The sequence below is a fragment of the Armigeres subalbatus genome, chromosome 3 (assembly GCF_024139115.2).
Source record: "Armigeres subalbatus isolate Guangzhou_Male chromosome 3, GZ_Asu_2, whole genome shotgun sequence".
In the NCBI taxonomy this organism is placed as follows: domain Eukaryota; kingdom Metazoa; phylum Arthropoda; class Insecta; order Diptera; family Culicidae; genus Armigeres; species Armigeres subalbatus.
In genome coordinates, this window is record NC_085141.1 from 308,047,000 (window position 1) to 308,070,452 (window position 23,453).

A 23,453-nucleotide genomic window follows, 5' to 3' on the forward strand; every position below is an offset into this window, starting at 1 on the left:
TTTGAAAATTGCTAATTGTTAGATCTGATAAATATGAGTAATGCCGAGCGAAACATTTATTAATAATCTAGATAAACTACTTCAAATCGAACAAAATCTTAGAAAATCTATTAATAAAAATACAGGATCAGACACATTAAAAATAAATCTAGAAGCCGCTTGTAAATTATTTCAGGATATTGAAACCGAGTTGATTGAAAAGCAAAATAAAATTACAGATACCCAACTATTTTCTTATCTAAAAAGAGCGAGAAATTCAATCGATTATATAAAGCAGGTCATACGTAGCAAGACAGTAAATACCACAAAAGTAACCATCAAAAATCCCATAAATATGGCTTTCGATGCGAAACTAGCCGCATCGATACTATTACCGTTCGATGGTGATAGTGAAAAACTGTCCAGTTTCAAAGACAGCGTAAATTTTTTAAAATCAGTTACACAAGCAGCAAATCTCCCAACACTCAAACTTTTCATTTTAACGAGAATTTCAGGCAAGGCTCGTGATGCATTGCTTACTGATATTGAAAACAAATCAATCGATGAAATAATTAACCCAAAGTTGTGACAGCAAAATAACCTCAGACCAGGTTCTTGCTAAGTTAAAAGCAGTCTTCCCAACGAACATCAAACCCGGTCGGTACGAGAGTACGCGTAGTTACTCTTTTTGAACTCTCTTCTTCCGTTCGAACCGCAACGCACGATGATGTTCTCAAACCCGAACTTGCGTTCGAGTTCATTTTCAAACCCAAGTTCAAACTTCGGTACGGTAAGGGTACAGTACAGCTGACGTGTTGTGTTTCACACTTATGTTCGTTTATTCCGAACGGGAGGTGCAACATTTGTCACCGCAAATACGAACAGTTTAGGTGCAATTTTTTGACTGCCAACACATGTTTTCGATGGAGTTGGTGATGTCGTCAATCGAATAGCAAGTAAATATTATTGATCGTCTTGTTTTTAATGTTTTTCAATATCTACTTTATATTGCACAAATTATTACACCAATTTTGTAATTTAATTTTGCAAATTGAAAACGTAAAACATGGTTAGGCATAAGGTTTTGCTTATTGTTAATAATATATGTAAGTGTAGAAAAATCTACAAAAAAAAACAAATGGTTCTTGTAGGATTTGATAAATTGTGAATGCTAGAAATTTACAAAATCGTTCGAAAAGGACTTTCATAATTAATTAATTTTCTTGCACTAAACACATTCTAAGCTGTTGAAAAAGTGACCTAATCTCAACCCTATTCTCACCCCTCGATAACTGTATCAAAATGATCGTAGAATTTGAGTTTTATCCAAAAATAATGAGTTTGTAGACTTCAACATAAATAATTTATTGATTTATTATTACATTTATAAATGGTTAAATAAAAAAAAAATAGCACGTTGCAAGATTTACTTCAAAGTCGGTCTCTGGAAACTTGACATTTTTTCTTTTACTCCAATTATTTCATATAAATAGTATAGAACATAATTACACAATACATTTATATTAATAGTAGAAAAATTCAGATATGTGAATGATCCAAGTTTTGAATTGAAGTCCACCTTATATCTTTGCTTTTAAAAATGATATGATGCGTAAAACTGATTGAAGTTAAAACCAAGAACACTGTTCTTGATCGCATATGTGCGAATTTAAATTATTTTTCGATTTCAACATAATTATGTAAATCGACTATTAATTTGAGATCTATTTCAGAATTTCACAGTGAAAAACTGTTAGATTGTCAATATTTGTTGGAAAAAGTTAAAATAGACTGACTAATTGTTAGGTAATATGACTGACTGCAAGGTAATATTGAATATAGATAGATTTTTCTATGAAAATTTAACATGTATTGAAATTTGATCTCCCTTTTTTAATGTCTACCTACTTTTATTGATTTTGATATATTTAATTGTTTATTTTAACCACTGATAATTGTAATAATCCATTAATATTATAACAAATTGTACATTTATAGAAAGTTCTTGGATAAAGAATCTTTGCAGCTTTTGATTGTACTTCAACAACACGACATTATTCTTTTTGATTCTCTGCTGAAAATAAAACAAATAAAACCAAAATTATTCTAACTTTTCTTTCGACATATAAAAAGAACGTTGGATCAGAACACTAGCATTCAACTCTTATCTTTACAGCCTCTCCCATTCTCCTTTCGCTTCTTTTCGTCGAAGTTTACAGTGACATAGGGGTAACGGCTCAAACCTTGGCCCATTATGCTACGGCTGAGCACATTTATCGCTATAAATCTTCATATATTGCATTTCCAACCAGAATTATTCCACCAGCCGGCTTGCTTACATTTGGTTTTGACGCCAAATAGCAAACGACGACGATGAATTTCCACAATATCTCATTTAAACCAGCGAAAGTCTCGAGAGAAATGGCCAAAATATCGGCATCCGTGTCCCTATCATGTGGATAATTTTTCAGCCCACTTGGGACGAGTGATTGTTGATTTCGAACATACGAAAGATAAAGATGGGTTGCTGTTTATAGTGCCAGTCATTTTGCTTGCGTTGAATAAAGGCAGCATGCAAACAAATAGAGAAAATCAAATCATCTTATTGAGCGTGAATTCTAATTGGTTGCATGTAAAATACTACCACACTGATTGTGAGAGTGCGTTTTAGATTCCCCCAATAGCACGATTACCAAGGACATGCTAACGAAAATACAATTATATGTATCATTTATTTCCCAAATATTTACCATATTTGCAAGTGAAGAAGTTTAGAAAAATGAAAACTGTGTTAAAAACTGCAATTGCAAAAAGGCTACATGTTCTAGCCCTCATGTTGCGCCTTCAAACAAATTGCATACGTTAATTATTGGCTGCCGCATAATTTTGAGATTTACTGCTAGTTGAAACCATGGCAGTTGTGTTGCTCTCGCTCTCGCGATACTCTCAAAGAAACTTTTTTCCAAAACGTAAACAATGCTTTAGGTGGGGATGATGCATAACGCACTACTGAAGAAAGCCAATTGTAAAACTTATTCTAGGCAATTCCTTGCTTTGTACTGTGCATAAACAGTTATAACTGTGCCAACTACCTGATATTATTACACAATTATTCATAAATACAATTATTGGATGCTTGTTTTAACTCTGCCTGCATTGAAGTTTCATGATTGGTACGTGCGTTTGATTCCACTCCTCTCTATATCGATCAGCTGTTGTGAATCCTCTCAAAACTCTCACGTGTTTCAACTTCCCGAGTTGAAAAAATACTATTTTGGGTTCATTTTACAGATCAAAATGCTTTTTGCAAGCAATAATAGATCTAAATTATGATGAAGGTATTTGTCAAGTAATTTGACTTGAAATTATTCACATGAAATGACGTTGGAAGTTTATCTAATGAAACATACGATCCATTGTATCTTTCCATTATTAAGTGAGAAAATGTTTGTAGGATACGTGCGAAAGATGATTAAATTAAATATTCATACACTAATTGAATAATTTATTTGCAAAATTATAAAGAAAATGGTGTATCGAACCTCGAAAGGTTGATGCTTGAATCGCTTTTGCTTGAATCGTGTTTGGAAGCCGTAAGGTAGGCAATTATTTTTGGTATGTTCTGCGAATGAAAGCGATTATATCGTGATTCGAGAAAAGCATCATGAGGGCCCATTCACAAACTACATGACGTTTTAGGTTGTGGGAGGGTACTTGTCTGAGCGTTAAGAACTTTATAAATTTAAGAACTCTACCATATATGAAGCGTTAGTAGGGGCTGGGTGTGGGTTGACAATAGTTTAGCGTTATGTAATTTGCGAAAGAAACTTAACGGTTGAGTGGATTAACCTGTTTTTTCAAAAATTCTCAGAAACCAAATCGCAAGCGTCGGATATTCTATCTGCAGCTTTCGGTTATTTTCTCCAGTACGGGTTATTGGTGAGAATGTTTTGATTTTAGAGTTTCACCTATACTAACGTAGTGCTACAAATCGAAAGCGCATGCCACCATTTGGCTACGGGTGCCCCCAGTATTGTCCAAAAAAGTTTTGGTTAATTATGTCGCTATACTAATGGAAATTGTGAAATAAAAATGATAGCTGACATAGTATGGTTGTTATCCATTCATCTGATGTGCGAAAGCAGGTATGTTCATTCAGAAAACTCTTTTATTTGGCAAATGCAAAACTCTAGCACAGCCAGCCTGCATAAGTCAACGAAACATGGCTGCTAAAAAACCGAGTCAAAGTGATTTTTCACGAAAGATAATTGCTTTTAATAGTTTAAGAAGTGTATAAATCTAGAGTTATGAAGCAGCTATATGTTTGATACACTTTTCTAAAGAAGCAGTGGTTAATATCTTCCTACAAATCGACGTATTATCGCTGAAATATTGATTTATTTGCGTGATGAGCCAATGTTACATCCAGGGCCAACATTACCGCCGGTTACCCTACTTCGTCTTTTGTTCGTATATAGCTCGTCTGTGTTTGGTGTACCACAGTTCGAACCGAAGTTTTGTACTTCAGTTTATACATGTACCGCTCGGTACACGGTATACACCCGAACCTGAGTACAGTAGCGATGCGGGTTTGGAACTGAACGCAACTGAAGAAAAGTATACTCAAGTTGAACTCAGTTCAGGTTCGTGGGAAGACTGGTTAAAAGCTATAAAAAAGGGAACAGCTAGACAACAATACTGCGAAGAAATTGAATCGCTTTGCAGCCAATTATCAAGAACATACGTTAAAGAGGGCATTCCACAAGTTACTGCCAAGAAAATAGCTACGAAAGCAGGCGTGGAAACGTTGATTAAAACCGTCTCCACAGAAAATGCGAAAATTGTTCTACAGGCTGGCTCATTTCCAACAATTGAGCAAGCTATTCAAAAACTTAACGAGCTACCGGATAATGCCGAAAGCAACGATGTCAACCGCATTTTTAATATAAACGCAAACCAAAAAAGATATCAGAACTTTAACCAAGGTCAGCGAGGAAACTGGAAGAGGGGTGTGAATAGTAACAACAACAATTTTGCACGCCGTGGTCCCCATGCAAATTACCAACGTTTCAATAATGCAGCACGCTTTGACAACCGTCCGCATAACGGTAACTATCGTGGCCGTTCTTACTACCGTGGTCACCCACCTCAAGGGCGACAATCGCATAGAATTTATTTTGCTGACGCCCAAAATGATGCACCAGCAGCAAACGCAATTTACAGCCAACAACCATATGTTAATGACGAAGGTCATTCAAACTGGAACATGAACCCTCAACCTCAACAAAATTCAACCAATCAACCTCAGAACCAAAATTTTTTAGGAACATTGGGTCAGTATACTCAATCAATGTAGCAGCATCAAATTTTATTAACGTATCAGTTAACGCATCAAACAAACTATGCTCGTTCCTAGTTGATTCAGGAGCAGATATTTCATTGCTAAAATCAAATGTTCTAAATCAGGGAATACCTATTAATTCAAATAATACATGTGTGTTACGTGGGATAACAACTAGCGAATTAAAAACCACCGGAACAATCAATTGTTTAACCTACATACAAAATACAGCCGTAAATAGTACTTTCCACTTAATTAGTGACGACTTCCCTATACCTACTGATGGTATACTGGGAAGAGATTTCTTGACATCATACCGATGTGAAATAAATTATGACACATGGATTTTATCCGCATATGTGAACAATACCCGAATAGAAGTACCTATTCAAAACAACCTAAACGGATCCACATGGATTCCGGCTAGGTCAGAAGTTTTTAGAATAATAAAAGATGTTAATACAAGTAATGATGTAGTTATTAATTCTTCATTTCACCAGGCGTCTTTTGTGCTAATGGCATTGTAAATAATATTGCACCTTATGTAAAAATTATCAATACTAATGAACACCCCGTACAAATAAACAACCCTATATTCACCTTTACTGATCTTAATGAATTTCATATAGCAAATATACAAACTAATCATAATGCCGCCAGGCTTGAAAAACTGCATGCAGAGTTAAATTTAGAGGGAACTCCATCATTTGCTAAGGAGCCTTTAAAACAACTTTGTAATGAATTTAATGATATTTTTAGCTTAAAAGACGATTTATTAACATGTAATAATTTTTATAAACAAAAGATAAATTTAAAGGATAAAACACCGGTTTACATTAAAAATTACCGAAATGCACACTGTAATAGGGAAGAAATCTGTCATCAAGTCGATGATTTAGTTGCAAACGATATTATTGAACCTTCGGTATCGAGTTATAACTCACCATTATTACTTGTTCCTAAGAAGTCCGCTACTAATGAGAAAAAATGGAGATTAGTAGTTGACTTCCGGCAGTTGAACAAAAAACTACTCGCAGATAAATTTCCTTTGCCAAGGATCGATGATATCCTCGATCAGCTTGGCAGAGCTAAATATTTTTCAACCCTGGACCTCATGTCTGGCTTTCACCAGATTGAGATCGAGAAAAACTCTAGGGAGTTTACCGCATTCTCATTGCAGGAACGTGGACATTTTCAGTACAAAAGATTACCGTTTGGGCTTAACATTAGTCCCAACAGTTTCCAACGAATGATGTCTATTGCACTCAGTGGTTTGAACCCTGAGTGTGCATTTTTATATATTGACGACGTAATTGTCGTAGGTTGTTCAATCGAGCACCATCTGAAAAATTTAAGAAAAGTTTTCGAATGTTTCAGACAAAAAAATCTGAAACTAAATCCTTCAAAATGTAACTTTTTCAAAATAGAGGTGACATTTCTAGGTCACAAAATTACCGATAAAGGCATATTACCTGATAGCTCTAAACATGATGTTATAAAAAATTATCCTACACCACAAAACGCTGATCAAGTCAGAAGTTTTGTGGCTATGTGCAATTATTATAGGAGATTTATCCCCAATTTTGCAACAATTTGTTCTTGCTTGAATAAACTACTTCGTAAAAACATTAATTTTACTTGGACAGAAGAATGTCAGCATGCTTTTGAAAAATTAAAGAACATGTTAATTTCACCCAGAATATTGCAATATCCCGATTTTGACAGAACTTTCATATTGACAACAGACGCATCCGACTTTGCATGCGGTGCTGTTTTATCGCAAAAACATGGAAACGATGATCTGCCTGTTTGCTTTGCCAGTCGCGCGTTTACAAAAGGTGAAGCAAATAAACACATCATCGAGAAGGAATTAGCAGCCATTCATTGGGCCATTATGCACTACAGCCCATATTTACTAGGTAGAAAATTTATAGTACGTACTGACCATCGACCATTGGTTTACCTTTTTGGGATAAAGAAACCATCGTCAAAGTTGACTCGAATGAGAGTGGATCTCGAAGACTTCGACTTTGAGATTGAGTTCGTCCCAGGTAAAAGCAATGTAATGGCCGATGCATTATCTAGGATTAAAGTTACATCAGATGAACTAAAATCGATGCACATTTTACAAATACAAACTAGGTCAATGTTACGCAAACCTAGTCTCGTCAGTAGTAATACGAGAAGCAGATTACCAGAGCCTGATCAACTCCGTGTGTATGAAGCTGTCAATAACGAACAAATCTACAAACTTAGAAAACTGCAATTTTCATTACGTCAACATAAAAAGGATCCTATCATGGCAATACGTATACATGAAAGAAATTTTAAAGTGAGCCTAACTCTAGCGTCAGGCATCCCAATCAATACAAGAGAACTGCCAAATATTTTCCAATTAATTGAGAAGGGTACCCTACAATATATCACATCGATGAAAAGTGAACCTAAGCGTATCGCTATTTCGACTAGCGATGCCATATTTAATTATATAAGTATCAATGATTTTAAAGCTTTTGGAAATCAAATGCTTAAACACATTTCAATAATAATTTACAATCCGCCGAAAATAATCTCAAAACCAGAGGATATACAAGCTGTGTTACGACATTACCATGACACGCCAATCGGAGGTCATGTCGGAATAAATCGCTTGTACAGAAAGCTTAAAAATTTATATAGTTTTCCAAATATGAAATATATTGTTACTAAATTTGTTAAATCATGCGAATCATGCATAAAAAACAAACATTTTTCCGCAGTACAAGAAAATATGGTAAAGACCACAACCCCCATAAAAACATTTGATATAGTTGCAATAGATACTATTGGACCATTCACCCTAAGTAATAGAGGAAACAGATACGCAGTAACAGACCGCATCGTGCTTTCGTGCTGTGCGGTTCTTTCTCTCTTTGCGGAAGGAAGTTTTTAATACTACCCGAAGCTATTTTAATTTCAACGGTGCTTCTTAGCGCTATTTGTACCCACTGATCCCGTTACGATCTTTGCAAGGACCCGTGCCTTCGTTTTACGTTGGACCCGTTTGCGGAAGTAAAATTCCGACAAGCGGTGGTAATCCTGCAGGGACACCGTTCTGGGAAAAAACCTCTTAGAAGGTCACGTCTCCACGCTCAGCAATGAGTATTAACAAAAACAAGAGGAAGGGGGAGTCTCTGAATTCTCCACTTCCTTCAAAGAAACAAGGTTTCAAGACCGTCCTGCCCAAGCGCGGAAAAAATAGAAGGAAGCTGGAGAATTCAGATATTCCTTCTAACTCTAATATCGGAAATAATTCTTCTCCAATCGAACTGAGCAATCAGTTCGATTTGATTAATGATGAAATTGAGCCTACCTCTAGCCCAGGTGATTCGATTCATGCGAAAAAGCAAAGGATTCCGCCAATTGTGGTATCTGTTGCCGAGTTTTCTGGCTTCCGGAATGAGATTTTGAGTAACCTTCAGGGGATCAAGGTTTCATTTCAGATTGCTAGGAAGGGTGACTGCCGCGTTTTGCCGGGATCCTTTGACGATCGCAAACGTCTTCTTCACTATTTAACTGAGAAGCGCCATAAATTCTTCACATACGACGACAAAACTGAGCGATTGTTCAAAGTCGTCTTGAAAGGTCTCCCCAGTGATGATAAATCACTGGATGAGATTAAAATTGAAATTTCTCATTTACTTGGATTTTCACCAGTCCAAGTAATTAAGATGAAAAAGAAATCCCATTCTGGTACTTCCCAGAGGGGCATTTCTCAAGAATTTTATTTAGTTCATTTTAACAAAAGTGAACTAAATAATATGAAAAATTTGGAAAAGGCCTGTATTATGTCTCATGTCCGTGTTACATGGGAACATTTCCGCAGGCCTGGGGGAAATTTCCAAAACCCTACCCAGTGCCGTAAGTGCCAAAAGTGGGGTCATGGAACCAAACATTGTCACATGGATGCTAAATGCATGATTTGTGGTGGAACCTCTCACGCCAAGGACGCGTGTCCTGTGAGAGAAGATTCCAATAAATTTAAGTGCGCAAACTGTGGGGGCAATCATAAATCCAATTTCTGGGAATGCCCTTCACGCAAAAAAGTTTTGAATTCCCGTGCAAAATTGATGACGGGAAATTCCAATCGGATCCCAGATTCGACGGGTAGAAATTTTTCAAACGCTCAAATTTCGAAACCGGTTACCGGTAGAGCAATTCATACCCACCACAATTCACAAACAAATTTTGCCGCTCGTCAACGGGTAGCAAGCACTTCAGTAAATTCCAATTTTTCCAATGTACCTACGTATGCAAACATCGCTGCTGGTAGACAAAATTTCTCTTCTCAAAATGAGGTTTATACCCACACGCTTAAAATCAATAACACAGAGATGTGTTTGCATCACACAAAACGGACCTAATGCGGAACATCCCCTAGATGAGCGATAGTTACACAGCCACAAAAATAGCTCGTGTGGTTTTATTGAAGCTTGGATTTCAATATTTTCAACAGTATTTGGTTCCTCATAAAACAAGGAATCTGTACAAACGTTAACATGTTGAAAAGGACCGTTATCAAGACCGTACGAGGCATTTTTGTGCCTGTGTAACTGTCGCTCATCTAGGGGATGTTCCGCATTAGGTCCGTTTTGTGTGATGCAAACACATCTCTGTGTTATTGATTTTAAGCGTGCATGTCCCAACGGAAAATAACGGTCATGTTGCCGATTCAGGTAGCATGACTGCTTCCGATTTTGATTTTTTAACTGAACAATTGCATCACATGATTGATGCAATGTTCAAAGCAAATACCATTCCTGAAGCTGTTCAGGTTGGTATAAAGTACACACAAAAAATTGTTATCGGACTCCGTTTCAATGGATCCAAATAATTGTGTGAAAGTTCTAAATTGGAATGCTCGCTATCTAAAGGGTAAGGAAGATGAATTATTCAACTTCCTTTCAGTTCATAATGTGCATATTGCCAATATAACTGAAACGTATTTAAAACCAGGACTCTCCATTAACAGAGATCCAAACTATTTTATCTACAGAAATGATCGTCTTGACAGCGCCTGTGGTGGGGTCGCCATTGTCATTAATAGACGTATCAAACATAAATTATTTTCTTCGTTTGAAACCAAAGTTTTTGAAACCTTGGGAGTTTCTGTTGAAACAAATTTTGGACAATTTTCCTTCATTGCAGCCTACTTGCCTTTTCAATGCAATGGGCAGCAAAAGAATTTGTTGAAAGCTGATCTTCAAATTCTGACTCGCAACAAATCAAAATTCTTCGTAATTGGTGACTTCAATGCCAAACACCGTTCATGGAATAATGCTCAAAGCAATTCCAATGGTAAAATTATTGAAAACTGCAATTATTATTATTTGAAGATTGTTCTGCGGGATATTATACTATTCAATATCCCAATGGACCAACTTGTTTTTCTTCCAGTCGAAATCCTTCTACAATTGATTTAGTTTTAACGGATTCAAGTCAGCTGTGTGGCCAATTGGTAACTCATGCTGACTTTGACTCTGATCATCTTCCTGTGACATTTGAAATCTCACAAGAAGCCATTTATAATCCAATCAGCTCTACTTTTAATTATCCATAGAGCTGATTGGGATTCTCTCAAAACGTATATCGATAGGAATTTTGATGTTGATATTCCTCTCGATGCCAAAAGTGATATTGACAATGCGCTCGTATCTTTGACAAATTTAATTGTCGAAGCCAGAGGCATTGCAATTCCTAAATGTGAAATTAAATTCAACTCCATTATTATTGACGACGATCTTCAGCTACTGATCCGTCTTAAAAATGTGAGGCGAAGGCAATACCAAAGAACTCGCGATCCCGCTTTGAAAGTTATTTGGCGAGATTTGCAAAATGAAATTAAAAAACGTTTCGCTATTCTGAGAAATACCAACTTTGAGCATAATGTCTCGAAGTTGGATCCCAGTTCGAAACCTTTTTGGAAATTAACGAAAATTCTTAAAAAACCTCAAAAGCCAATTCCAGCGCTTAAAGAGGGAAATAAAATTTTATTAACAAATGGCGAAAAGGCTCAAAAACTTGCTCAGCAGTTCGAGAGTGCCCATAATTTTAGTCTAGGTCTCACTAGTCCAATTGAGGATCAGGTTACACGAAGCTTCGAAGACGTTCTCAACCAAGATAATGTTTTTGACCCTTCGTTGGGAACTAATTTGGATGAAGTGAGATCTATTACTAGAAAATTTAAAAATATGAAAGCACCGGGTGATGATGGTATTTTCTACATACTTATCAAAAAACTTCCTGAGAGCTCTTTATCCTTTTTGGTTAATTTATTTAACAAATGTTTTCAATTGGCATACTTTCCAGATAAATGGAAAAACGCCAAAGTTGTTCCAATTTTGAAGCCGGACAAAAATCCAGCTGAGGCTTCTAGTTATTTCTTTCTTCAATAAGCAAACTGTTTGAAAAGATTATTTTAAATAGAATGATGGTTCATATTAATGACAATTCTATTTTTGCTGATGAGCAATTTGGTTTTCGCCATGGGCATTCAACCACTCATCAGTTATTAAGAGTTACGAACTTAATTCGGCTCAACAAATCTGAAGGATATTCGACTGGAGTTGCTCTTCTTGATATAGTAAAGCATTTGACAGTGTTTGGCATGAAGGTTTGATTGTAAAATTGATGAATTTTAATTTTCCTCTGTACATCATTAAACTGATCCAAAATTATTTATCAGATCGCTCACTGCAGGTAAACTATCAAATTCTAAATCTGATAGATTACCTGTTAAACTAGTGTTCCCCAAGGCAGCATACTGGGGCCCATTTTGTATAACATTTTTACTTCTGACTTACCTGATTTACCACCAGGGTGTCAAAAATCTTTGTTTGCAGATGACACGGGCCAGATTACAAAAAAGTTTGGATATTTTCTCCACTTACTTGCAAAAATGGAAAATTTCCCGAACGCTTTCAAAACTCAGCTTATAATTTTCCCACATAAGCCGAGAGCTTCTTATTTGAAACCTTCTAGCAGATATATTGTCACTATGAATGGGGTTCCAATTAATTCGTCTAGCTAAATATTTAGGACTTCTGCTAGATCAAAATTAACTTTTAAAAATCACATTGAAGGCATTCAACCACATGTAACAAATATATTAAGTTTCTATATCCACTTATGAATAGAAAATCAAAACTTGCAAACACAGATTTTTGATTTACAAACAATTTTTTAGACCTGCCATGTTGTATGCTGTGCCAATATGGACTAGTTGCTGCAATACCAGAAAGAAGGCACTTCAGAGGATTCAAAATAAAATTTTGAAAATGATTCTGAAGCTGCCTCCGTGGTATAGTACCAATGAACTTCATAGAATTTCTAATATTGAGACATTGCAACAAATGTCCAACAAAATAATTTCCAATTTTAGACAAAAATCGTTGCAATCTTCTATTGCAACGATTAGCTCCTTGTACCCTTAGTATTAATTAGGTTAAGTTTAGTTTAAGTAGAAAACATTGTAATTCCTACATGGTTTAATTCAACCAGAGGAAATATCCTAACTGCCAGAGGCAATTGAAATGTATTAATAATAACTAAAAGCGTAACATAGCAAATAAGGATGATAGTGTTAAGAAAACACGGAACACCTAGTCTAAGAGATAAATGCATGTATTAGATAATTAGCAAATAAAATTAGTTAAAAAAAAAAAAAAAAGAAAAAAAAAAAAACAAAAAAAAAAAAAAAAGATACGAAGTAACCATACAATGCGACCTGAGTAAGTACATTATTGCAATTCCTATTCCCGACAAATCTGCTGATACAATAGCCAGAGCAGTTGTCGAGGGATGTATTTTAATATACGGACCTATGAAAGCAATCAGAACTGATCAAGGAACAGAATATAAAGGTATTTTTGACTCAGTTTGCAAATTGCTAAATATTAATCACACACTAGCAACAGCTTACCACCCTCAAACTTTAGGAGCATTAGAAAGGAATCACAGATGTTTGAATGAATATCTGCGAATCTTTGTCAACAATTTAAAAACAAATTGGGATGGATGGTTAGTGTATTACTGTTATAGCTACAATACTACTCCTAATACAAATCACAATTATACTCCATTTGAAATTGTCTTCGGTAACTCAGCAAACCATTTCGATAACATAAATGTAAATCAAATAAATCCTGTTTATAATTACGAATCCTATGTAAACGAACTTCAATATAAATTGCAAATTATACATCACCATATATTCATATCATATCATTCATATCATATATTCCAACAAATAGAAAAAGTGAAACAAACAAGATTAAATCATGCAAACCAATCCATACATCCAACAGCACTCAATATAGGAGATAAAGTGTACCTTAAGTTAGAAGGCAGGAAGAAACTAGATATTGTTCAAGATGGACCATATATTGTAATAGAAATAGACGACACAAATGCCGTCATAAAGCATGAAATAACGACAAATATTTTGAAAGTTCATAAAACAAGACTTATCAAACCCATAAACCTGTAATAAGAATAAATCATGTGAAGCGACGAAGTGAGTTCATTTCTTTTTATTTTTCGAAGAATTTTTTTTTCGAATGGTTACACCATTCTTCTCTAAGAGCGGAGGTGTAGTAACATTACTACGCTATCCTAAAATATTGAATTCAATTCAATTCATTTAAATGCCTCAAGTTTCAGTACTGTACTCATGACCCACATATGGCACATATGGTCAGAATATCCTATTTTTATTGCCTTCTCAAATTTATGACGTCCTCACAGTCAACACCCAAAATATGCATAACAACTGCGACCTCCCAGTCAGCAGTTAATATTTCCTCATTTCATTATTTTGAAACCTTCTTAATTGTTGCCGCATGTGGGGTACATAGTCAGCCTCGTTTCCAAAACATACTCGCTTCGCTCGTGCAGCATGGAAAACAAACTTTCGTTGCATCAATGGAACTTCAATAAATTCATTCGGCTTTTAGATTCCAACCAGTATACACAGTCACTTACAAATCGTATCCGAAGTCCGATCATGCCAAACATGAGCATGAGCAGGATAACCGTACAATTCGTAGTTGCTACTCCGTGATTGACTAGAACTTTGCGAAATTGCACAGGGAACCAATTGAATGAAGCTTGGGTTTAGCTATCATTCTCAATGTGCAAATTTCGGAAATTCAATGCATTTTACTAAGTCAATTACGGCGCCGGCCACGTCCTTACGGTCATCAAGGGAAGGAAGGATTATTAGTTCAACTCTCGTTGCTACTAGAGACCGAGTATACCTCTGCATCTCCACGATAGTCTTAGGATAGGATATTGTGTTAGTATGAAGGGATATATTATCTGGATTCACTTTGGTAAGTGATGCGATCTATGGGATAGGAATATATGAATGAGAATTAGAAGTACTAGAGTAATGAGAAAGTATTAAAGTGAATTCTAATGGGATTAATTTTTTACAATTGGAATTTGAATGCTATTGGATTCTAATACTACGCACACGTCTACCACACCATCGCTACCCGCACATCAACCTCACACATTCTTACTTGTATGAGGCCTGCACGAGCGTAGCGACCGTATATAGCATTCGTATGCGGGTACAAATGAATACCAATCTATTTTTACATTTTATTTACTGCTACTAAGTAACAGGCAGCTTTTTATAACAATTCTATATTTAGAATCATACTTGCTAGCAATGAGTTATATGATTAATGAAATTATCTAATAGAAAGTTAGAAAGGGCCAGGGATCAAACCCTTAATCTCCTGCTTATGAGGCAGAAGCAGTGACACATGGCCACCAAGCACCCCTTGATTTCTTTATTGGCAAATTAATGAAAAACTAGCTGACTCGGCATGGATCAGTTTTCTGATATAATTTGTTACGTACATAATTTATCTAGCAAACAAATTGGTTCAACAGAATGATTTTCATTTTTTTACAGTTTTGTAGTAACATGTTTCCTATTAGTTAAGTACACAAACAAAAATTAGCACATATCGATCTTTCCATTATCGGTTGATAATGCCAACTTCGTGTTTCTCATACAAAATGTATGAAAAACCATTCCATCGAAAAGATTAGATTTTATTTTGAAATTTTTCCAGTTTCATTATAAAAAGAAGAAGAAAACGAATATGAATTTGCAGAAGTTGGGCTTTCTATTCTTGAGTGATGCGCGGTCGTACAAATGCCAACTTTGTTTTATATAGGGGAACTGTTCCATTTCCCATCTCACTGAACAAATATTCATCTCATCGCAAATCATAGAAATGAACTACCAATCTCGTCGCTTCTTTTTGCTAACATGCATGCTCACTGCTAAAAAAACTCACAAAAAAGAGAAATAAACCAAATTCTTTTTCATTGATTTGTTTTTAATTAGATGAATATAGGAGCTATGGGATGAAGTACCGCACCGTTCCCCTATAAACGCTAAGCAAGAGTTATAAACGCTTAACGGAAGCCTTTGGTGTGCTTTACAAGTCTTGTAATCATTGCGATTCATTCCGTTCATCTTTTGACCATGTTTCAAAATCACGTTCATACTTTTAAGGGCATAACCCGTAACACGGTAGATCACTTTGACGTAGTGTGTTGCGGTGTAAGATCTACCAAACAGAACCTTAATCCATTTTTCTAGCTAGGGCAATACGTTGTGGCAGTTAAGGATTTATCGTATTTAGTCCCCGTTACCAACAGCAGTCTCAGAAATAAAACATAATTATAATTAATGTTACCTTGCAGTCAGTTGAAAGACTCGAATTCCGCCGCTAAACTGTATGCAGAGTAAACAACTTTTCAAGCAATTAGTTAAAAATCCTTGGTACCCGGTCCTGACTGCTGGAAAAATCGAGTTAGGGGTTTAAATACGTACTTACTCTTTTTGAACTGATGAACAATGGTAGTGAGAGGAACACACGGAAGTTCTTATTATTGAACAAATTCTCTTGCTTGAAATGGTCTTGTAGACAGAGCTAAATCCCAAGTTTGAAGCTTTACTGATGATATTCTAGAAGCAAGACAGGATGTGGCTAGGGCTCCGATGCATGGCCAAAAATAGTATTACTGTTCTGTTTTCTTAAGAAATGATTGATTTTCTATTGATAAGGGGCGCGCCTTCAATGGGTTTGCTCTCTTTGAAGGGTCTAAATAGCGGGACCTCTAAAGGTGACGATGCCTTTCTCGATTCAATCCCTTGGTTTTGCCTTAGTGTGATACACATCATAAATAATTGCCTAAATTACGGCTCTTGCAGACGCTGTAAGCCGTATATGGTTTAATTGACCATTTTCTTTATAACTTTTGAACGCATGACCGATTGTGATTAAATTCTATAGTGATCAACTAGGGTTTGTCCCCCGAGAAAATCGGTTAAGAATTACTATATGAAAAAGTGGCTAATGTTTTTCGGTTTTCGTGTGCACACACACGCATACACACGGACTGACAGATATTTGTTCAGCTCGACGAGCTGAGTTAATTGGTTAATAACATCATGGGTCTCCGAGACTTCTAGAAAAAGGTCGATTTTGGAGTGAAATGATAGTCTTTCGGTACAACTTTGTTGTACGAGAAAGGCAACAATTATAACTTTTGATCGGCAAAAGATTTTGAGCATATTTATATATCAAAAGTAGCATTTTTCGAGCTGTAAAAGTCACCTGAAGACAACTTTTCCGAAAAATAAAAAAAAAGATCAAACATTTTTTTTAGGGACAACCTAATTCAAGTAGGTAAAATTGCTCTAAATCAGCCAACTTAAGAGCTAAGTCTTATGGAACGCGAGATATCCTTTTTTTGTTTTTCGATCCATAAGTAGGGGCCCTCTTTAGCCGTGCGATAAGATGTGGGGCTACAAAGCAAGACCATGCTGAGGGTGGCTGGGTTCGATTCCCGCTGCCGGTCTAGGCAATTTTCGCATTTGAAATTGTCTCGACTTCCCTGGGCATACAAGTATCATTACTTACCCTTGACCGATTTCTTCGCAACAGGTTGCATCATTGGCGTAACTAATGAAAAAATCTAGGGGGGGCTAACTTTTTTTCAAACTTTTCTAGTTTAACACTCATAACACAGAAAGTTTACCATTTTCGCTCGATTCAACTGATGTATATTGTTGGTCTACCAGACGACTTAAATATTTGAAATGATGTTCATCGTCGATCAGCTCTGTTACAAAAATCTATAAATCTCGTAGGATTCCTAAAGACCTTGATAGGTCCAGAAAACCATAGGTGTTGCGCTCGCCGTAAATAGAATGTGAAGCACGATCCTGATTTTTAAAGGATTTTTTGATTTGCTTCGAACCTAGAATACATTATAAATTAAATATTGAATAAATTAGTTAGTTAAACTCTTTTCGCCAGCTTTCAATTCAGTGGCCTGACAATTCCTAAGAGCTTTCAAACGGCGATCTGACCACAACAAACTAACCTTTTCTGTTAGAATAACTTCTAGGATGATTTAAAAAAAATCAGTTTTACATCCCAATACAACTTATTGGTCGGTAATTTTCAATTTAGTTAAAAAAAATTGCAGCAAATTAACAAGATAACAAGTAAACAGATAGGAACATTCAATACATCTTTTCTCTCAGTAGATCTGTTTCACGCCTACTGAGACATTTTCACTGGTTTCATTGTTGCAGCGACAATAGGAGTTTAGAGAATTAAATAGTATGTGGAGTTTCTAAAATGCATCCGAAAGAACACAAAGTTCTTTCTTATTCAACTTTTAGTTACCTCTACTTGAAATCTAAGAGTTTTACCGAACTTTTCTCAAGAAGCCTGCAGTAATAATTAAAATGCGCTGCAGCTTTAAGGATTGGTATTAGTTAGGAAGGTTAAGATCATACACTCGATTTAGATAACAATTACTCACAAAACCCTGGAAAAACTTGACAATCTGAAGGAATTGTCCATTATCCATTAAGTAGGGGGAAAGACGGCTTTGGCAGGTTTTGTTCTATTATTGTCAGGGGGTTTTTGTCGACCAAATTTTATGAAATTTGGCCACAATATTCTTTGATATGCAAAGAATGTTTAGGCCAAATTTGAGCATAGTCAGTCATAAAAAACCCCCCTGCCAATAATAGAACAAAACCTGCCAAAGCCGTCATTCCCCCTACTTGTAATACTAATAAATAATATATATTTTAATTTACTTGTTGATGAGGTATTTTCTTTGGCATTTCATAAGTTATAACGTGTTTTGAGGGGTCTAGATTTTGTCGTGAGCAAGTCTTATAACAATTCTAGAGTGCTTTGAGAATAGGTCGTATGTGCAAAAGAGAGCCTCTCTTCGGTTACATTCTCTTTCGATTATTACAAAGCTATACACAAATTTATGTTGGATTTTTTGGCAGATATCTAAAGACAATAACTTTGTCTAGCGTGCTAAAGTGAAAATGTACCAGAAAATGCTAAACTTGCCGATCTATTAGCGAAAGAGAGCGTGAACAAAGAGAATCGAGCAATTATTGCTCGAAGTTCAACTACTTGAGCGAATAGATTGCTGTATAGTGTTTCGAAGAGAGGGATTGGATAATGAAGACAATCCTTTCTCTGCATTTACCCCCGTATATAATCAGTGGACTAGATATGCGCAATACTTTATATACGAAGTAACAAATTTTCTAGGAGGGGCTAGCCAGATCCTAGGTGGGGCTATAGCCCCCCCTAGCCCCCCTGTAGTTACGCCAATGGGTTGCATTCGACGCAGAATCTTGTCTCATTATTTCCTATTGAAAATTGGCCGGATCGGGCGATGGGCTCAGAAATAATGCCCAAAATACTATTTTTTATCGCACGAGAAAGGAATCATCACCGCTACAATGGTCCAGACTTGTGCCACCTACGAATTTGTCCTAATTGTTCAATGCTGATGCTAGTCTTTGGAAATGCTTCATCGAGCAGCTAACAGCCCAGCAAAAAAAATAAGCTGAACAAGCTAGTTATTTAGCAGAAGAAGCTTATTTTCAACGAAATACGTCCTTTTATGTTATGTTTGTTATGTGCCGCCGAGAAAAAGAACACGACTCAAAATCTTCTTCATATCGCTCTGAGGGAATGCTTAGCTCACGAGAGAATCTTCCTTTGTTGCTGCTGTGTAGTCGGTGCCAGAGCCACACCTTTTCTTGCTGAGTGAACGAAGTGTTCCTCTGCTGGCTTGGAAGACGATATCTTGCTGGCGAAGCAGAACCGATTTGAACGAGTAGTTCTGCTTAGAATGCCTCTGTGGGTTGGATATTTCTGCCATCTGCAGTTCTATTGCATCATCTGCATTGCACTGATTTCGTTCGCATCTTGAGCCCACTACTGCCTTACACGATTATGGGATCCGATATACGCTTTGCTGCATGCTGTTCTTCCTCTAGTAGCTCTAGCTGCTTTTTTTATTGTCTTTATTAGGGAGACTTTCAGCCCGAGGCTGGCTCGTCTCCGGCCCTTAGCTGCTGTTTTAACCCTTTCGAGACGGATGGGTCATACCTAATGTCGTGGACCCATTAAGCTTTCTGCGAACGTGTACGTACATACACATTTCACTTACACTTTTACTCAGAACCTGCTTGGCTGTTTAGCGATGCATGGATATATCTTTTAGGATTTGGTTGATCGAGTAGTTCGTATGTTCTGAACTCCAGGACGTTTTGGAGAAACAAAAATGTTCTGTAAAAACTTGGGTTAAATCTCAGTTGGGCCTGCTGGGATGTTTAGTGATGCAGGGATGGATCGTTCAAGATTTGGTTGATCGATTAGATATCGTATGTTCTGAACTCCATGACGTTTTGGAGAATTAATAAGGTCCGCAGTAGCTTTTGATTGTGAAAGTAATGAGTGAAATTCTATCGGCCCGAAGTCTCTGCTTGGATGTTTAGCGATGCACAGATGTGTCATTAAGGACTTGGTTAATCGGTTAGAATGCATGTTCTGAACTCCAGATCTTTTTGGTGAATAATTAAGGCTTGCAGTAGCTTGAAAAAGTAATGAATGAATTCTTATTAACTCAAGACAAAATTTTCAAAACGACTTATCTGCTTTTGTAAACAAAGATTCAAACGATGATTTGACGAATCTGATAGCTCTTCCACGCAAACCAACACCATCAATAGGTAGGTGAAGGATTTCACTACCTGTTGATGGTGTTGGTTTGCGTTGGAGAGCTATCAGATTCGTCAAATCGTCGTTCGAATCTTTGTTTGCAAAAGCAGATAAGTCGTTTTGAAAATTTTGTCTTGAACTGGACCTCACCAGTCATAAGACGAGTTTAGTACTATTCCATTAAATTCAACCACGTTGTAATTGTAATCTTTACAGATACTAGTTTCGATTGTAAGGCCGTCATCACTATATCACTGTATGTAGAGAAAAATATCATTCTAGGAAATTTAAAATATCAGTAAAAAATACATATAGACGTAAGACGTAAGACATGCCGTATCAAAGTTTTACCATAAAGTTTGGACCCTATTTTTTTTAAATTTCTTTATTAATTTGATTTTATTTAAATAATTATAAAGTTTATCACTGTGTTTGGACTCTATATAAAATGTAAAAATTAAGAATTGGATGGCTTTTATTGACACATTCTCCGAGATAACCATTTTTTCGAAGTTATAAAAAGTAGACCTATAAAAAATGGAGTTTTTTCAAAACATTCGTCGGGGCTACCCCTAAACGTCATTTCCCAGAGCTGTCGTAGAACGATTTTTTTGTTTTCATTTGCTTTCATTTTGCTTTCATTTGAAGGTAGATTCCCCAACTTTCCTGACTTTGTGCAATTTTGGGACACCCTATTGTTGGTACAAGGAACGTTCATGAAGCATCACAGCATACGCCATCCAAAATCGTCTATTAACCTTCAGCAATTCGCCTCAACTTGTAACTCTTCGTGACGTCCACACGTCTATAGAGTGGACGTCCAAACGCCCTATGCCAGCTCAAACAACTTCTCAGGGTCGACTCTTTCCTGCTTAGGTGACTCACTGGTAAATCGAAGCGGACACTAAGAAACCCAATGGACATGCATGCACTTGTAGAAATTAAAAGAGGAATTGGTACATTTTACTTAGAAATTTATTGTTTTTTTTTTCAATGGGAAGGTTTGGGGTTAGTTTTAGGATAAGGATCGTTGCGGCCGATCGGTGGGTTGGGGCCCATCATGCGAGGTGGCAATTGTGCACGACATACCTTTGGTGCTGGAGCAAACGTCGTCGCTGGTAGAAGCACCAGAGGAGGAGGAGATCGGAAAACGGTTCAGTTGGCAACTACGGTCCAACGGGTCGTCGTAATGTTGCGACGGATGCTTGATGGGACGACCTGCTCAGTCGTCGTGTGGGCCGGAAAGCTCTGCTGGCTCTGTATTGCTGGAAGTGGACCGGGTAACCTGGTAGCTGGAATGACTGGTGTGGATTCCTCGGGCTGTCGATGAACCGGAACTCACGGCTGCGGCTCGATCGGACGGCCGGAAGATTTTGATCCGGTTTGGTGTGGACGCCGCTTCGAGCCAGAAAGTGCGGCTGCAACCTGACAGGGGTCGTCCTCTACTGCCGGAACTTGAACGGATAACCTGGTAGCCGGATTGACTGGTATGGGTTCCTCGTGCTGTCGATGAACCGGAACTCACGGCTGCGGCTCGATCGGACGGCCGGAGTGGCCGGAAGATTTTGATCCGGTTTGGTGGGGACGCCGCTTCGAGCCAAAAGTACGGCTGCTGGAGCACTGCAGGGGTTTGAAGGGCGACTGAGTGGCCGGGATTTTCGGGCCTAGATCCACAAGCTGTCTATAGGCCAGAACACACTGCGGCGACTTAATCAGACGACCGGATAGCCGAAACACGGTGCGGCGAACTCCCCTCCTGAGGCTCGCTGGAAAATAACCCACGGCTGCGGATTGGTCGGGCGGCCAGGGTTCCCCGAATAAATAGCTTCGGCTTGCTTGGAATGCCGCGTGGGCCGGAATTTAAGGCTGAATCCCTGTTGAGGCTTAAACAAGCGACTAGGCTACCGCGTGGCCAGGTTTTCCTTTTCGTTTTTATAACACTTTCTATTTTTTCACGTCTTACTTTGTCCAACGACTAGCAACGACTGTCACTATCTTCTGTCCCCAACTCTCTCTTCCTCAGTTTATCTCCTCCGTCTCCTTTTCTCTTTTTCGCCCGGATATGGAATTGCCCTCTCTGTTTTTTTTTTGACAGTAGGAAGTGAACAGGATTGGGAAGATTTTACAAGGGGAGTATTTTGGGTAGTAGCGCATTAGCATGTTGGGTAATTATTATATACAAAATTCATTTTTGTTAACGTAAACGGTAACAAACTTTCATAACGCGAGAACTCGCGTGTTGTAAAAAGTACAACAGTCCTAAAATCCGTTATAATGAAGCCAATTCAAATGATATCAACGTGATTTTTTTCGGGAAAATAATAAAGGGGATATATTCTCTCATTGAGGACATTTTTTAAGTCAAATGGATCACCGGCCTCCTCACCGCCTCCGGAAGATCCGGAACCAACGGAACACCGGTGAAAATAGTCCATCTTCTCAATAAATGGCGCAATGTTTCTTATAAGGATTCTAAAAACTCTAGAAATTCCGAAAAAAAATCTAAACTCATCTATAATCCCATGCGGCCCTATGAGTCAAAAAAATGATTTAGAATTCTCCCACTGAGCGGCGCTAGTGTATATGAAAATACCAGTTTGGTTCGATATCTCGGGATCTGTGGGAATTAGAAAGTTGCCGTCTTCTACAAAGTTGTTCGAGGATTGGAAACCAATATGTTGAGAAACTGAATAATTTAGAATTCATCCGCAAGGAGGCGCTCCTGTTTATGAGAGATCAGTTTGGTTGATATCTCGGGATCTATTGGCTTTGGAAAGTTGCTATCTTCTATAAAGTTGTTCGAGCATTAGAAACCAATGTGTTGAGAAACTGTTTAGTTCAGAATTCAGCCATAAGGTGGCGCTAGTGTATATGAGTTATTAGTTTGGTTAGATATCACGGGATCTTTTGGAATTAGTAAGTTGCCGTCTTCTACAAAGTTGTTAGAGGATTGGAAACCAATATGTTGAAAATCTGAATAATTTAGAAATCATCCGCATTGAGGTGCTACT

General features: G+C 37.2%; 2 protein-coding genes across 2 annotated transcripts in view; one reads left to right on the plus strand and one right to left on the minus strand.

The window, feature by feature from the left end:
• The window catches only part of LOC134225183 (uncharacterized), a 96,175-nt gene that overhangs the window by 33,356 nt on the left and 39,366 nt on the right, over positions 1–23,453 (minus strand). The window lies entirely within an intron of this gene.
• LOC134219748 (uncharacterized) lies at positions 335–5,335 on the plus strand. Its single transcript, XM_062698614.1, has 2 exons — positions 335–418; positions 4,508–5,335. The coding sequence occupies exons 1-2, from the start codon at positions 335–337 to the stop codon at positions 5,333–5,335; spliced, it is 912 nt and encodes a 303-aa protein (XP_062554598.1).

Coding starts and splice junctions, on each gene's coding strand:
- LOC134219748 (XM_062698614.1), top strand. CDS start 335: ATGGCTTTCGATGCGAAACTAGCCGCATCGATACTATTACCGTTCGAT. Junction 419..4,507: donor TGTCCAGTTTCAAAGACAGC/GTAAATTTTTTA, acceptor TTTGTACTTCAG/TTTATACATGTACCGCTCGG.